The following is an 18,015-nucleotide window of genomic DNA, read 5'->3' as shown; positions in this document are numbered from 1 at the left end:
ATACTACTATTAAAATTATACATCAAATATATTGTTGTTGTTGTAAATATTTGAACAATAAGCAATTAGTTATTGTTATATATTAACTTGATATTCTTATAAGAATTGATAAATTTTAAATTTTAAATTGGTAAATCATATATCTACGTGTCAAAATTATGCAAGAGGGACTTTAGACTAGTCATTATCTCCAATCCAACCTTTCATCTTTCTTTGATTTTTGATATCCTAGGAATAGTCCTCATTCAATTAAAACAAATGTGCATTACAAATGGTGTATCATGTCACTAATTTATATGTTAAGCTAACACATCAAAACTACTTTTTATATTATGGATAGGCAGAACATTAGTGTCACTTTTCATAATCATACATTAATAATTAACGATTACTTCTCAATTCCAAACTTTTTAAGAACTTTTCAAAATCACTTTAAATAATTAAGTATACACTCTTTTTTCTATCGAAAACTTTTCACAATCATATTAATAATAATAATAATATTAATTAGTTGTACCAGAATTCATATATCTGAAAATATAAGAACATTGTCCCATAGCCCATACCACATATCTTTATGGTTCCACTACTAACCTAACCCCCAAAAGGTCTTTAAATCTCTCAACTACCCCATCCTATATTTATTTTTGGGTAAAGGGTCAAATATATCCTTGTACTATTGAAAATAATATACATATACCCTTCGTTATACTTTTGGATCAAATATATCCTTACCGTTATACTTTGGCACATATATACCCCTAATTATAACGGAGGAACACATGTCAACTTAAGAATCAAATCTCCTCATCATTGATTCACTAGCTGAAAACTCATCTCTATCTATTAATATATTTCTTTTCTCCATCTAACTTTGAAGCAAAAACTAAGAAAATTAGTGTAGTGAAATTGGGAATGTAGAGCAAATAAGTGCATTATTACTGTTAGTTGTCTTATCCACTTTGATGCAAAAATTTCCCTAAAAAATACAATTAGCAAAATTGAAAAATCAGCAAAGAGTTCGTCATGTGATCTTTGTGCCATTATTCAATTAGATGGTATAAGCTTTTCACTTCTTCCTTGAGTTTTAAGGTGAGCTTTCGTCGTGGTTGAGTGCTGATTTTAATGGAAATGGATTTGTTATTTTTTTTAATTTAAGGAGAAACAAAATCTAAAAAATCAAATGTCAGAAATCAGATCCGATTAGAAACAGTCCGAAACCAGAATGAATAAGGCCCGGAGATCTGGATTCAGAACTTGATAACCAAAAGCAAACTTGGCCGAGTGTGCATTGTGTTTTTGTGCTTCGTCCATAGGACCTTCGATCAATATCAAAACTCAGCACTCAGATTACCCCAAACAAGAACAGATACTAAACATGATTTTTTACTGAAAATATGAATAGTTGTTTAATTGAAGTAAACAAAAGAGAAGATTTTGGATTTGGTTCACCAGAGGAAATGGGTTGGTTTCAAAGGAATTGGGTATTTAAAATTATAAGTGGGTTATTTGATTTTTAAGTTGACATATGTCCCTCTGTTAAAATTAGGGGTATATATGTGCTAAAGTATAATAATAGGGATATATTTGATCCAAAAGTATAACAAATGGTATATATAGACTATTTTCAATAGTACAAAGGTATATTTGACCCTTTTCTGTTTATTTTTTGCTTCAAAATATAATATTACTACTATAATTCAAGTTAAAGAATTCCATATGAAAAAGGACAAAATAATAGCATTAGTTTGACAGAATATCCAGACCTTCCATTATTAATAGTATGTATTAATGATCAAAAACATATACTTAAATCATTCCTTGATTTATTAGTTTCACCTTTTAACGATCAGTTATTTTATTCTTCTAACTGAACTATCATATCAACGTTCAAGTAGAAAAATAAAACAATTGATAGTTAAAATGTGAAACTCACAAGAAAGTGATAATTAAATGTATTTTTGATCCGTTAATATTATAATAAAAATGAAAGAACATATGATCATGTTTTGGTATGTGTTGTGTGTACCCCACTTGGGCTAAGTGGTAGTGTCAGTATCAAACATTCGAACATGTCAATTGTAGCTGAAGAAAACAAAATAGCAGCTGGAAGAGAAACACAATTCATAATTCATAATCCATCAGGTTTCCCTCCATCAATGTGAAAGGCCTCTCCCTCCACACTTCTATCACTTGCAAGGCCCATATGGTTTTTATTTTTTATTTTTATAATACACAGACATGACCCTTAACTTGGCGTCAGCTGGTAACTATGACATTTAACGTTGGGTATGCACAAATAGACACTTAAACTTGTATTAAATTGAACAAATAGATACATCCGTCCTACTTGGCACCCTACATGACAATTTTGTGTCCTACGTGTATTATGACATGTAGAACATGTGTCTACTTGTTCAATTTTATACAAATTTAAGTGCTTACTTGTGCACACTCAAAGTTGGAGGGCATAGTTGTCCGTTGAAGCCAAGTTAAAGGTCATGTATTATTTTTTCTGAAGTTTACTGACTCGACTAATTCAATTTATGTTGCATAAAGTTAGGAGTAGAACCCAAATTTTATCCTTTATGAGTTCTAGATTTAGAATGACCCTCCAATTGGTATGAATTAATGCCTTTTAACTTGGTTTCAATTAGCATCGTTGTCCTCCAATTTTGAGTTTGCACAAGTAGGTAATTAAATTTTTGTACAAAATTGAACAAGTAGACACATGGATCCTATATGACATTCTATGTGACAATTCACATCCTACCTGGCTTCCTGCATGTAATATGCCACGTTTGATGTGTGTCTAATTGTCCAATTTTATACAAGTGCTTACTTGTGCACACTCAAAGCTGGAGGGCATAGATGTCATCTGAAGCCAAGTTAAACGACACATTTATATATTATGTCTTCTCAAAATATATAGTACATGTTTAATGAATATTTTAATACAAATACATTATTCAAGGAAAAGTTATTATTGGGTTCAACTAAATTGCATGTGGCGCCTCTACATGAAGACACCAAAATGCATGCCATTTACTAACTAGGATTTCCTTCATTTTCAAAACTCGAACCTAAAACCTCGAAATTTTAAAATTAAGAGATCTAATCCATCACACTACATCCCTGGTAGTGAAAAACCCACATGTTGAAACAGGAGAAAGCCATCATAAAGAAGATAGAGAAAAGAGAAATGTGAATTATTATTTATTTTTGAATACATAAAAGAAAAGTATACACCTTATTCTAATGTCTTGTATTTCCACTGTTTCCATCATGAAAAAGGCTTCATTTATTTATTTTTCTTTGGTGGGACTTTTAAGGCTAGAGTCCTAGTTAAGTAGAGTTGCTTACTTCAGAAGATTTTGGTTATTTTTAGAAATGAATGAGAAAACCTATGATATCTTTTTGGTGTTAAATGCCTACTAATCTTAGTAAATTCTCATAAAAAAATATGCTTCAATTCCCAAAGGCTCTGTTACCAATAGATCTTCTATTTTAACAAGAAACTTCCCTTTTTGTATTCTTATGTTTAAATTACTCCCAAAAAGATCTTGTTGCTTCATCCAAGGGTCATACATGAGGTAGTTCTAAATTCATGGCAAAGAAGAAGAGCTGGTTCAACTTGCTCAAGACATTTTTCGTTTCAGGATCAGAATCAAGATTAGACAAGGTAAATGACTTTACTTATGTCAATCAATTTCTAGTAGATCCCGTAACATAAGCAGAGACGAATTCAAAATTTAATCTTTATAGGTTCATTTCAAGATTCCGAGTTCTTTGAAAATACGTGTTAAAAACTTTATGTTGTAGCGTTTTAATGTATATATCTCTATGATCTGAGTGAAAAATTGTGGGATCAGCTGAATCAACCTCATGCCACGGAATGTAGGTGATCTTTGTGTGTTGAAATTGTATATCCAATTTTATTGACATTGTGCAGCTATTGTATCTGTAGGGGAAAAGGAAAGGATGGGTATTTACAAGGCTAAAGATCAGAAGGTTGGTGGCGACCTCCGCGTTGTCACCACCAAGGGAAAGGAGACACCAGAAAGCAGAAGAGAAGCATAACAAGCATGCTATAAAGGTAGATGTTGAAACAATTAATGAATCGAATGCAGATGCTGAAACTCCAATAGTTGAAGCTGAAATCGCTACCTTTAAAGAAGGCACTGAGTCTATCTGCCACAGGCCGAAAAATGAAACTCTTGTATTGTCAAAAATGACTATTCATGGCCAAGAAACAAAGTACTTTTACCTCTATGAGAGAAGGATTGAAAATCTTGCTGCCATCAAAATTCAGACAGCATTTCGCAGCTATCTTGTATGTTTTTTTTTTCTTTCGCGATCTTCTGTTAAGGTCAATTCTCTGCAATCACAAGGAAATGTTTTTCACCCTTGAGTTTAATTTCAGGCAAGGAAAGCTTTGAGAGCACTAAAGGGACTAGTGAGGCTTCAAGCTATTGTTCGTGGTAGGGCTGTTCGACGTCAGGCTATTGCTACACTTAGGTCCTTGCAGTCAATTGTAAACATTCAATCGGAAGTATGTGCAAAGAGATGTGATAATCAGGTGAAAACTACAGTACATTGTCAAGAAAATACGTTGCTGGATCTCGGAGAGAAAGATATCAAGGTAAGAAGTTGTGCAATGCTCCGGTCAAATCTAACATGATATATGTATCATGTTCTGTTGTTTCTTTCCATATAGACAGAGCATCAAATTGCTAGGGATATAGTGAACCAAAATTTTAGGGACTTTTCGTGTAGTCCACTTCTGTTCAATGCATAAGAAACTCTAGAGTGGAGAAAGGCATAGTTCAACTCATGCTTAGCATAGAAAATTCTTATGATGATGAGAGTAGTTTTCACAAAATAATCATCTCCCACTTTAAGGTATAATAACTATTCCAGCTTAGTCGATTCGTTTAATTCTGCAGATTGATCTGAACAGCCAGAAAAGGTGGGACAATCGGTATTTATCTAAGGAAGAAGCAAACAAGATGTTCTCAAGCAAAAGGGAGGCTGCGATCAAGAGAGAACGTATAAGAGAATACTGGTTAAGCCATCGAGTAAGTATCTTATCGATTTCTCAATTCCTTGATCATATTCATCACACAGACTATGAATTATAATTTCACAAGGGGTATTCTTACTTGCAGAGGTCAACAGAATCAGACGTAAATGGAAGAAGGCGATACTGGTTAGAACAATGGGTAGATGCTCAGCTGGCTAAAAGAGATGACCTTAAGAACGTGGACACGCTTTTCTCCGCAAGAAACAGAGAAGAATTCGAGAGAAAAGAAATGAAACCAAAGTCTTCTCTAAGACAATACCATACAGATCAAGAATTGGTTTCACCAGTATATGTTCCAAGAAGATCATTTCACCACAGAAGACAGAAATCAAGTGGGGATCATGACAATACTTTCATGGGCTCTCCTTCGATTCCAACTTACATGGCAGCCACGGAATCTGCAAAAGCAAAAGCAAGGTCAATGAGTTCACCAAGGCTAAGACCAATCAATACTGATGTCTACTCTGAGATAAATTCTCCCCTACAAGTACAAACTATCTCCCCATATCTTCTATCAACAGCGATGCCACGGTCACAAGTAGGATTGGAAGTGTTCCTGGCTTCTCACAAAGATCACCATGCTTAAAAGCAACACCTGGTCCCATAAAATCAACCAGGACCATTAAGGACCTTAGCTTTGGATCAGATGGGCATTTGCAAATTGGGATCGCATCGGTGCCTGCAGGTGATCGATTGACTAAAATGGAAAATATAGATTGTAATGTAATAGTTGGAATGGTTTCATAATATTATATCTACTCTAATGATTTGTGTGAGTTTCCATCAGTTTCGTCTGAATAAATCTCTTACTCAAGATATGCTACAAATTAAAGTTATGCCTTATGCAACTAGGGATGACAATGGGGTTGGTGTGGGTGCGGGGTGGGTTCAAGTTATTTTCTTTGCAAAATCATGAGGTTGTGGGTTAAGGAAGTCGTAGTCTGACTAGTAGATTGATGAAAGATTTAAAGCAGAGTAGTAAGACATGCTGGAGTTAAGTATTGGTGTGAATGAGAAATGCGGAAAATTTGAAGCTAAGCTCTTTTTTGATAGGAACTTTCTCCCTCACTGGTGGTGGAAAGAAAGATTAGTGTGCTTATTTATAGAAGCACTTCTTCTAGCTAATAAAGAGTTGAGAAGAAAGTCCCCTTGTGACTATAAGGTGTAAAATACATAAACATGACCCAATTTGGCTTCAGACTAGTTATGAACCTGCATTTTTAATCAACAATTGACATGCTATAATAAGTCATTTTTGCATGTAAACTCAAAATCTAGACTTGATGGTAGATAGTATGATTTTCTTAATGTACCCTAACTCAAACAAAGAAGGGTCAATAACCTGTTCATTTATTAACTCAGTCCATTTTAATTCAGTTCAACCAACTGAATTAAAACATATAAGAGAGGGGTGGGGTACCATTTTGGCTCCATTAGGCATGTCAATTTCACTCTCAGAGGTGCATGGCCAATACAATGCTTATTCATTAGAATATATTGCAAAGAAAGATTATAGTTACATACATTGCCACTTTATTTAGGAGTTACAGAGTGGCAGTATTATTCCAACACATTCATAAGATGCTGGTGAGCAGTGCACTGCAAACAACTTTCAGAAAACACACAGAATCATATTCTTAATGACATATAAATATAATATAGCCTAAGAGAATTTCTTTCGAAGTTCTGCAATCTGTGTCTCATCAAGCTGGAAGCCTTTGGCAAGAATGTCGTCCGGAACAGGTGGTTCTGAAGCAAAGATTGATCTAGGGATCATGACAAGTCCAGGATTTTGACTGTTCACAAAAGTGAGATAAGTAGCTTTTTTGTTTCCCACATTATACTGGAAGTGAATTAGACCTTGTGGGAGCACAACACATCACCAGGATTCAAGATTTTGGAAAAGAGGCGACTTTTAAAGAAGCTTGTAGGATCAGGAACGAGAAACCCTGCATATAGAGTACCCTCCAGGATGGTTATCAGGGCAGAAGCTCGAGGGTGCATGTGAAGTGGAGCAATACTTGTGGCTCCAAGTCAAAACGAGCAATAGACATACCAAGAGTGTTAAGTCCAGGCATCTTGTTTACATCCACAAAAGTTGCAGCAATACCAATCACCGGCACTGCATTTCCACTAACATTAAAACCTGAAGCAAAGAAATCATCTGCTGTTGCAAGCTTTGGGTCTTTGCAAATCTTTCCATTCACGAAAACTGCACAGGTAAAGTAAAATGAAGCTAAGCATATTATTCAGATAATAACAAATGACAGTATTACAGAAAGACGATTAACCTGAAGCCTGAGAGTCGTTAACCGCAACACATATGTCCTGTAGAGGATTGTTATCATAAGCATAAACAGGGGAATTACAAAAGAAAGCAGTAATGACTAAACTTGTTATGAACCACCACATGTTCATTGTTATCATCTGCAAAGTTTTGTTTGCTTTAAGTTTGTTATGATTGTTCTCCAAACAACCAAAAATGTGTGACTATTTATACTTGAGAGAAAAACAAGTGGTATTGAAAATTTTGCTTCAGTCTATTTGGTAGGGCTAAGTATAGAGTTCCAAATGGAACAAATTATATGGTGCCCTGAGATTATGTAGAGATTCACACGTTTTTCCATTAGGAAGAGGGGTAATTTTAGATTAGAAAATAATAGGTTGGGTTTTGAGGGACCAATAGATAGCGGAAGCTTAAAAGGGAAACCTACATAAATTACACCCGTTTAGGAGCTAATTACTTAGATACAATACTTTAGAGTGAAAAAAGGCATAGTTCAACTCATGCCTAGTATTGCAAAAAATAAATCCACAACTGAGATGTGATCTTGCAATGAAACTAGATTGAAAATTCTTATGATGATGAGAGTAATTATCATTAGGTATAATAACTATTCCAGCCTAGTCAATTTGTTTAATTCTGCAGATTGATCTAAACAGACAGAAAATGTGGGACAATCGATATTTGTCTAAGGAAGAAGCAAACAAGATGTTCTCAAGCAAAAGGGAGGCTGCGATCAAGAGAGAACGTATAAGAGAATACTGGTTAAGCCATTGAGTAAGTATCTTATCTATTTCTCAATTCCTTGATCATATTCATCACACAGACTCTGAATTATAATTTCACAAGGGGTACTCTTACTTGCAGAGGTCAACAGAATCAGATGTAAATGGAAGAAGGGGATACTAGTTAGAACAATGGGTAGATGCTCAGCTGGCTAAAAGAGATGACCTTAAAAACATGGACACGCTTTTCTCAGCAAGAAACAGAGAAGAATTTGAGAGAAAAGAAATGAAACCAAAGCCTTCTTTTAGACAATACCATACAGATCAAGAATTGGTTTCACCAGTATATGTTCCAAGAGGAAGACAGAAATCAAGTGGGGATTATGACAATACTTATACGGGATCTCCTTCGATTCCAACTTACATGGCAGCCACGGAATCTGCAAAAGCAAAAGCAAGATCAATGAGTTCACCAAGGCTAAGACCAATCAATACTGATGTCTACTCCGAGATTAATTCTCCCTACAAGTACAAACTATCTCCCATATCTTCTATCAACAGCGATGCCACGGTCACAAGTAGGATTGGAAGTGTTCCTGGTTTCTCACAAAGATCACCATGCTTAAAAGGCACACCTGGTCCAATAAAATCAACCAGGAGCATTAAGGACCTTAGCTTTGGATCAGATGGGGCATTTGCAAATTGGGATCGCATCGGTGCCTGCAGGTGATCGATTGACTATAATGAAAAATATAGATTGTAATATAATAGTTGGCATGGTTTCATGATATTATATCTACTCTAATGGTTTGTGTGAGTTTCCATCAGTTTCGTCTGCACATTTTCTCCTTGACAACGGAAAGGATCATTTCAGTACAAAGCAAATAGAAAGTATCTGTCACAGTTTTAGGACACGAAGCATTAGGTATAACTTCTTCTACTTCCAATGCGCAATAGAAGAATGAACAAACTATATATAAATATTTAAAGCGGAATAATAAGACATGTTGTAGTTAAGTTAAGTATTAGTGTGAATGAGAAATGCATGGAAAATTTGAAGCTAAGTTCCTTTTGATAGGAACTTTCTCCCAAATTGGTGGTGGAAAGAAAGATTAGTGTGGTTATATATAGAAGCACTTTTTTAGCTAATAAAGAGTTGAGAGACTGTCAGGTGCACTACCTCCCTGTACCCCTACTTAAACATGTAGAGTATGTTTGGTATGGATTTTCTAAGAAAACATTTTCCTTCATACCAAATCGTTCGCAGTACTCAGATTACACACAGTGCTTATTTATTAGTATATATTACAAAGAAAGATTATAGTTACATACATTGCCTCTTTATTTAGGATTTACATACAGGATTTACATACATTGCCACAAAGAAAGATTATAGTTACATACATTGCCTCTTTATTTAGGATTTACATACATTGCCACTTTATTTAGGATTTACAAAGTGACAGTATTACTCCAACGCACTCATAAGATGCTGGTGAGCAGCGCGCTGCAAACAACTTTCAGGAAATACACGAATCATATTTTTACTGACATATAATATAGCCTAAGAGAATTTCTTTCGAAGTTCTGCAATCTCTGACTTATTAAGTTGGAATCCTTTGGCAAGAATGTCGTCCATAATAGGTGGTTCTGAAGCAAAGATTAAACTTGGAATCATGATGGCTTCAGGATTTTGACTGTTGAAACTAGCTAGAAAAGTAGCTTTTTTGTGTTCCACATTATACACGAAGCGAATTAGACCCTGTGGGATCAAAAACACATCGCCAGGATTCAAGATTTTGGAGAAGAGACGACTCTTAAAAAAGTTTGCAGGATCAGGTACAAGAAATCCAGCATAAACAGTACCCTCCAGGACAGTTATCAACGCAGTAGCTAGAAGGTGCGTGTGAAATGGAACAAGACCCTGTGGTTCCAAGTCAGCACGAACAATAGAAATACCAAGAGTGTTAAGTCCAGGCATGGTGGTTACATCCACACGAGTTGCAGCAAAACCAAACAAAGTCTCTGGATTTCCACTAACATTAAGACCTGAAAAAAAGAAATCATCTGCTGTTGCAAGCTTTGGGTCTTTGCAAATCTTTCCATTCACAAAAACTGCACAGGTGAAATAAAATGAAGATAATTAAGCATATTATTCAGATGATAACAAATAACAGAATCATAGAAAGACGATTAACCTGAAGCGTGAGAGTCGTTAACAGCAACACATATGTCCTGTAGAGGGTTGTTATCATAAGCATAAACAGGGGAATTAGAAATGAAAGCTATAATGGCTAATGTTGTTATGAACCACCACATGCTCATTGTAATGATTTGGATTTGTTATGATTTTTTCCAAACAATCAGAAAGATGTGACAACTTATACTAGAGAAAAACAAAAGGTATTGAAAATTTAGCATGGAGTCTATTTGGTAGGGCTAAGTATAGAGTTCCTAATGAACCAATTAGCATGGAGTCTGTTTGCTTGCTCTTGTTAGACAATGCTATATACATTGTATAGTAATAACCAAAAAAATTTAGAATAAGATTTAATTTCAGGTTGTATAATTATAGCAATATATACTCTTTCTTAAAATAGGACTCTAACCCTACAATTTTATAGCTATAAATATTTTCTACTATATCATATCCTAAATTAACAGAAATACTATTTAGGAAATCTCATGTCTCTCTAGCATGGTATCAAGAGCTACCATCTATTCAGGTACCCTGCACCTTTCATCTTTCTTTTTTGTATTCTATCTGGTCAATGAATTCACAATCATCCTGCACGATTTGATCTCCACAATATTGGATGATTCCAATTTTGCTCTATGGTAACTCCACTTCGTAATCTTTGTTCAAGGTAAGGGCCTTTCTCGGTAGCCAACAGATGCAAAAGAGTTGATATAGTGATATTGAAATATTGTTGACTTGTTACAGTACTTGAAATTTGAAGAAGATGTCGAAAAACAAATTTGATCTTTTTTTGTAAACAGACAACATTAGATTTTGCACAATGTAGAATGTTTGATCGTTTGAGAGACTTCAAATATTCGAGAATAAAAATAGTGATAGAGAAATGAAAAAGATAAATATAAGGATAATAGTGTGGGTTCATTTAAATCATGTGGATAAGACAACAAAATAGGTAACCATGTAAGAAAGAATTACTATAATTACCTAACACACTATTCCATTTTTCTTTTCAAATTTAATAGTATTGGAGTTTTTGTTAACAATATATATATTCTTTAATGGCCTTATAATCGAGTCGTTCCTCATATCTTCTATCATCAGCAATGCCACGGTCACAAATCGGATGAGCAGCGTTACAGGGTTCTCACTTCTCACAAAGATCACCATGCTTAAAAGGCACACCTGATCCCATAAAATCAATTAGGAACAACAATATAATTGTTGCTAAATCATGTTTTCAGTAGAAGTTATCCATTTGATTGCAATTAGTCCGATAACATATAAATATAAAAACTTTTTTACTCTAAAATTTCCGAACATTCTCTACCTTCAATTTCAAAAGAGCTCGATCACTCTACATTCATCAAATTCAAATTCATTCAAAAAACTTCTCTAAATTCACCAAATTCAAAAGGGTTCGATCACTCTTTCTCCATTCCATCTGAAGCGGCAGCTTTGAGATTCACAAAATTGATCACAAGCACCAGCTTGATCACTTTCTTCTGATTTTCTTATAATTTGGTTTAAATTTGTTTACTATAAGATAAGGAATGCTACTGCATTCACAAAGTGTTTGGCAAAATATTTAGATTTTTTTTATTTATTACTCCTGATCAGGTTATTCCTTTCAATTAACTCAGGTTGGATTTTAAAACATTACTTTGATTGCTTTTCGATTTCACTTTTTAAAACTTGAGTTGATTTGATTAGCGTAGTATAGCTTTGGCGAAAACATAGCTGAAAAAACCTTTATATATTAATCATATTTCGTTTTCTTCAATTTTTAGGTTGAGAGGATGATTTAAAATTCTCTATCTCACGATCAGTAGTCGAGATGAGGTAAGAACATAAAAATCCTACCAACATGAGTTGTGGTGCACTGGTGGGAGTGCTTCACCCTTAACCAGAGGTCTCGGGTTCGAGCCCTGGGTATGGAGAAAACTCCGTTGGGAGCGCCACCCCCGAATGGGCCCTGCAATGCACGATCCGGATTTAGTCGGAGCTCCAATGTGGGCTCCGGACACCGGGTGGAAAACCAAAAAAAAAAAAGAACATAAAAATCCTTTTGCTATTCATGATTTCTCCTCTTCATCTTTTGCTATGTCAAGTGGATATTTGTACTTCCAGATATATCGATTCCATGCGAATTGAAAACTTTAGTATCTCTCGTCTTTTTGTTGTTCTTTGCTTGATGAGCTTTCCAGTTTTGTTTATTTTCAATCTGTTAAAATATATTTAGTGCTCCTGAATTTTTCTGTTGAATCTGCGGAACCTAAGTTTACATTTTAACATTATTTTTAGTTGTGCAAATCCTTGTTGATATCGACAAATGAATAATTTCAGGGTAAATGTATTATGACTTCGATTCTCCAGACTCTGTTTTTGTGATCTTGATGAGCACTAAAGACCTTAGCAACAAATTTTCAAATAATTGCCGCTAAAAGTACCAGTTCTCTATATAAATGTCACTAAAGGCTTTAGCCACAATGGATGCAATGATATTAACTCAATTGTCACTAAATACTTTTGCGGCAATATTAGAAAATATATTGCCACTAAAGATCTCTTTTATCATAGTGATTTGCAAATTGGGGTCGCATTGGTGCCCCCAATGAGGTATAACTCAACTTTGAAATGTTCAAATGCAGGAAATTTTGTTTAAATTCAATTCATGTATCCTACTCAAACATATAAAGAGGGTTACCAATTTGGATAACTTAATTTATTATAGAAATTATATATAGCCATTAAGAGTGTCTATTCCACTCTTAGATTACAAAAGGTGCATGGGCTTATTCATTATATTGCAAAGAAAGATTATAGGTACATACATTGCCACTTGATTTATTAGGAGTAAAGTATTATTCCAACGCATTCATAAGACGCGTGAGCACCTAACGTGCTGCAAACAACTTTCTGAAAAAACACAGAATCACATTTTTAACGACATGCATTATATAACCTTAAGAGAATTTCTTTCGAAGTTCTGCAATCTGTGTCTTATTCAGCTGGAAGCCTTTGGCAAGAACGTCGTCTGAAATAGGTGGATTTGAAGCAAAGATTGAATAAGGAATAATGACAAATCCAGGATTTTGACTATTGAAATAAAAGAGAAAAGTAGCTTTTTTGTATCCCACGTTATACAGGAAGTGAATAAGACCTTGTGGGAACACAAACACATCGCCAGGATTCAAGATTTTGGAAAAGAGACGACTCTTAAAGAAGTTTGCAGGATCAGGGACAAGAAATCCTGCTTAAGTAGTACCCTCCAGGATAGTTATCATCTCAGTAGCTCGAGGGTGCATGTGAAATGGTCCAATACGTTGTGGTTCCAGGTCAGCACGAACAAGAGTAATACCAAGAGTGTTAAGTCCAGGCATGTTGTTTACATCCACAGTCTTTAAAGCAAAACCTAACCCAGGCACTTCATTTCCACTTACATTAAGACCTGAAAAATAGAAATCATTCGCTGTTGCAAGCTTTGGGTCTTTGCAAATCTTCCCGTTCACGAAAACTGCACACGTACAATAAAATGAAGCTAAGCGCATATTACTCAGATAATAAGATGTGACATAAATTGTACAACATACATACAAAAACTATGCCTCATTCTGAAACAAATAAATAATATAGAAGGAGGATTAACCTGAAGCATGAGAGTCGTTAACAGCAACACATATGTCCTGTAGAGGGTTGTTATCATAAGCATAAACAGGGGAATTACAAAAGAAAGCAGTAATGGCTAAAGTTGTTATAAACCACCACATCCTCATTGTTATGCTTTAGTTTGTTATGATTCTTCCCCCAAACAACCAGAAATTAGGTGTGACTATTTATACGAAATTAAAAAACAATGGGTACTGAAAATTTTGCACGAGTCTATTTGGTAGGCATAGTATATACAGGGTTAAGATTTCCATATGAACTAATTTATTTTGACTTTTGAGGAACTAATAAATAGACTAAGCGTAAAAGTAAAACATACTGAATAGGTTATAAATATTATATTTAATTTATTTTTTAGTCATATCTATATCTATCTATCTATCTATATCTATCTATCTATACTACCTTAAAAGCATGAGTTCCCAAACTTAAATGTTGAATTACTATAATATCCCTAATTAAAAATACTCAATTTATTTTATTTATTAATTTTATTATATTGAAAGTAGATACCTTTTCAAATTAAAGGATTGTAACTTTTCCAAAGGGTTATGACTTTTTTGATGGGTTGTGACTTTTCCAATGAGTTGTGACTTTTCCGAAGGGTTGTGATTTTTTCGAAGGGTTGTGCCTTTTTCTGATGAGTTGTGACTTTTCCAATAAACAGTATCTTCTCCGATAAGCAGTGACTTTTTTGAAAGGTTGTGACTTTTCGGATAAGGCACAATTAACACCTATTCATACTACTATTTGGTAGCTATAAATAGAGGGGTTTCCTCACACTTTTAAACTACAATTTATTAAGTTCTCTATTCTTCTTTTTCTTAAAAAATCTCAAGTGTTATTTACAAAAAATGATCAAGTTCGAAATTCAACGAAATTCAAGGTTAAGAAAGAGTTGATGAAAAAATTGTAGCAAATCATTCATCAATTCACACTCATATTTTTTCTTACCAGTTTCACGAGTTAACAGTGACAAAAAGTTGTGGGAGAGACAATAATATTAAACGAGACATATGATTTGGGTAAAATATTTCTTCTTTGTTTTTTTTATTTTTTATTCTTTTCCCTCAAACGAAGGAGTTTCTTCCTAATTTTGCTAAAACAATGGGTATCCATTGAATTATTAGTTTTGATGTTAAATTCACTATTTCAAAAATAGATTTTCACTTTTACTTATAATATGATAACATGACCATGATAATACTTATTTTTTAATAGATATGTATGTAAAAATGAACGGGGAAAGTAAAGTGTTGGTGACAAGAGATTTAAATCAAATGGAACACTAGAGTGAATTTAGCATGAACATATATTTTAGTCTTCCTTCTTCATTCGCTATGTCTTGTTCCATATATTTTTTCTTTATATCACAAGATACACTCCTTACTAGCTATATAAAAATAGATAAGAAAATAGTGATTGATAATACGATGATCTTAAATCAAGTTAAAGATTCTATAAATAATACTTTAAATTTTATTCATCTATTAATTTTTATTATTGAAAAGGTTTCATATATTATATGATTGATCATAAGATGATCTTAAATCAAATTAATGATTCTATAAATAATACTTTAAATTTTATTCATCTATTAATTTTTGTTATTGAAAAATTTAAACATTTTATATCACGATACAACTTCTATAAGATACTAGATGCTTTCATTAGACAACAACTATATGATATGTATGCGGCAGAAAAAAAGGGGAAGACTACAATTCCACAAAGATAATGTAGAAACTTAATGAAATGAAATATTTTTCAACATAGGTGATATTATTCATATATTTAAATTAAATTATGCTACTGAAGTATACATAACCACCATTCATGATAACAGCCAAATACACTTTTTTGGTAAAGTTGCCTCTCTGTGATAGCCTTACACAAATATTAATTGAGTAATAATATTTTGTAAAAGATATGTTACATATAAAGATAAAATATTGAAATACTTATGGTAATCCTTATTATTGTCATGCACATCCTAAATTTCAAGTATAAATACTTAAGATAAAATTTGTACTTAAATGGTGTACATCATTTATGTTCATAACCTCAAGAGGAAAGGCTATTGGTGACATTTTTTGAATGGATATTTTTTTTTCTATTTTGTTGGTTAGATTTGTTTACAAATTGAGTGAAGTAAAAATAATATTATCAAAGAAATGTCACTTTCTCCCATATTTAAACTTTGAATGTATTTTTAAATGTTTTAATGATATCTGGTCATACTTATCTCAAAATACTAGTAACTCTATGACAATATGTAGTAATAATTTAAAGAGACTTGTCCTATGTTCGTTCAATTATAATTATTTACTAAAACTCTACAATTTAGTAATATTAATTCTATTTTACAACATCATATACTATATACGATACACACGTGCAACGCACGTGCCGTGACACTAGTTATCTTAAAAGCATGAACTCCTAACTTGAATGTTAAATTACTATAATATACCTAACTTATGTTGTGACTTTTATGATAAGTTGTGATTTTTCGATGAGTTGTGACTTTTCCACAGAGTTGTGACTTTTTCAAAGAGTTGTGACTTTTTCAATAAGTTGTGACTTTTCCAAAGGCTTGTCACTTTTTGGAAAGGTCATGACACCAAAAAATGCTTGTTCATACTACCCTTTGTTGACTATAATAGAGGGGTTTCCTCTAACTTTTCAACCACAATTTTTTTTAAATCTTCTACTCTTCTTCTTCTTGCATTTTAAAAAATTTCGTGTGACTTATTGTCGTTGAGTGAGTTCGAAGTTTAGCGGAATATGAGGTACCACTATTCCGATGAAGTAAATTGTTCTATCCTAAGAGAGTATATTCTTTAACCTCGAGTACTTGAGGAAAATAACTCTGATCATATAATAGCTATTTTTTTGCTTAGTATATATATATTAGTATGTAATGATCCAATATATGAAGTTAACATGATGCAGTCAAAATTCATTTGTTTTTATTAACATTTTCGCTTGTCATGTAGATATATTCTTCTTAATATCTTTTTCAAAAATTATTAAACTTCTCAAGAGTTAGAGAATTGTCACGATTTGTTTTTTATGCTCAATACAAATTTATGGCTTTATTTATCAATGGTACTTATGTGATTTAAATTGTCAGGAAGATTGCTTCAAAATAGTTACTACTATATAAACATTGCCCTTTGGTTTTATTGGTTTACTATTTCTTAATATTTAAGTATATTTGATGAAGAAAGGTTTATATGACTTGAAATAATGCGAGTTAAAATTTGTATTAGTTTAATTTTTATTGTAGTCTAAATTCATTTGTTTTTGTTAACAACTTCTCTCGTGATGTAATTATATGCTTCTGAATATCTTTTTCCAAAATTATTAAACTTCTCAAGAGTCACTGTATAAACATTGCCCTTTTGTTTTACTTATTTACTATTTCTTAATATTTCAATATTTTAAACGAAGAAAAGTTCATATGACTTGTAATAACGTCAATTGAAGTTTGTATTAGTTTAATTTTATTATAGTATAAATTCATTTATTTTGTTAATAATTTCTCTTGTGATGTAGATATATATTTCTGAATATCTTTTCCCAAAATTCTGAAACCTCTCAAGAGTTAGAGAATTATCACGATTTATTTTTTTGATGCTCAAGACAAAAGAATGACTTTTTTTAGCAATGCTACTTATGTGATTTAGATTGTTAGGAAGTTTGCTTCAAAATAGTTATTACTATGTAAACATTGCCCTTTTGTTTTACTAATTTACCATTTCTTAATATTTCAATATTTTCGACGAAGAAAAGTTTATATGGCTTCTAAACAAATTAAGTGGAATACACGTGAAAAGCACATTTGGTTAGATGACAAGAAAAATACACAACAAATATCGTCTATAAGGTAATATTAATGAGATACGACTAATTACATGATTGAACCTCATCAAATTGAAATAAAATAAACATTATTGCATTTAACTAATAAAATTTTTCATTGACCATCTTCATAGGTTCGTGTGAATAAGAGCTATATATGATGATCCACATTGAACATTCACAAAATAAT

General features: G+C 33.0%; 2 protein-coding genes and 1 pseudogene across 2 annotated transcripts; 1 reads left to right on the top strand and 2 right to left on the bottom strand.

The window, feature by feature from the left end:
- The first annotated feature begins 3,290 nt into the window (after positions 1-3,290).
- LOC102604603 (protein IQ-DOMAIN 14) lies at positions 3,291-5,892 on the top strand. Its single transcript, XM_006345425.2, has 5 exons — positions 3,291-3,682; positions 3,968-4,333; positions 4,424-4,642; positions 4,947-5,078; positions 5,169-5,892. Exons 1-5 carry the CDS (start codon positions 3,608-3,610, stop codon positions 5,667-5,669), a joined length of 1,293 nt encoding a protein of 430 aa, XP_006345487.1. The 5' UTR covers positions 3,291-3,607; the 3' UTR covers positions 5,670-5,892.
- Positions 5,893-6,746: 854 nt separating this feature from the next.
- On the bottom strand, positions 6,747-10,417 carry LOC102603936 (germin-like protein subfamily 1 member 7; annotated as a pseudogene).
- Positions 10,418-13,073: 2,656 nt separating this feature from the next.
- Positions 13,074-14,096, bottom strand: LOC102603603 (germin-like protein subfamily 1 member 7). The gene is made up of 2 exons (XM_015307851.1): positions 13,939-14,096; positions 13,074-13,806 (listed from the first exon to the last, which is right to left on the bottom strand). Exons 1-2 carry the CDS (start codon positions 14,063-14,065, stop codon positions 13,547-13,549), a joined length of 387 nt encoding a protein of 128 aa, XP_015163337.1. The 5' UTR covers positions 14,066-14,096; the 3' UTR covers positions 13,074-13,546.
- Positions 14,097-18,015: the final 3,919 nt, after the last annotated feature.

This window comes from Solanum tuberosum, unplaced genomic scaffold (assembly GCF_000226075.1).
Source record: "Solanum tuberosum cultivar DM 1-3 516 R44 unplaced genomic scaffold, SolTub_3.0 scf00068, whole genome shotgun sequence".
Lineage (NCBI taxonomy): Eukaryota > Viridiplantae > Streptophyta > Magnoliopsida > Solanales > Solanaceae > Solanum > Solanum tuberosum.
The sequence above is the reverse complement of the archived record's forward strand: the minus strand, read 5'-3'. Positions and strand labels throughout refer to the sequence as shown.

What these genes read in the sequence shown, in the direction of transcription:
- LOC102604603 (XM_006345425.2), top strand. Translation starts at nt 3,608, where the DNA reads ATGGCAAAGAAGAAGAGCTGGTTCAACTTGCTCAAGACATTTTTCGTT. An exon ending in CAGAATCAAGATTAGACAAG is followed by an intron (nt 3,683 to 3,967) that starts GTAAATGACTTT and finishes TTGTATCTGTAG; the next exon opens with GGGAAAAGGAAAGGATGGGT. An exon ending in AATACTGGTTAAGCCATCGA is followed by an intron (nt 5,079 to 5,168) that starts GTAAGTATCTTA and finishes TCTTACTTGCAG; the next exon opens with AGGTCAACAGAATCAGACGT.
- LOC102603603 (XM_015307851.1), bottom strand. Translation starts at nt 14,065, where the DNA reads ATGAGGATGTGGTGGTTTATAACAACTTTAGCCATTACTGCTTTCTTT. An exon ending in TAACGACTCTCATGCTTCAG is followed by an intron (nt 13,807 to 13,938) that starts GTTAATCCTCCT and finishes GTACGTGTGCAG; the next exon opens with TTTTCGTGAACGGGAAGATT.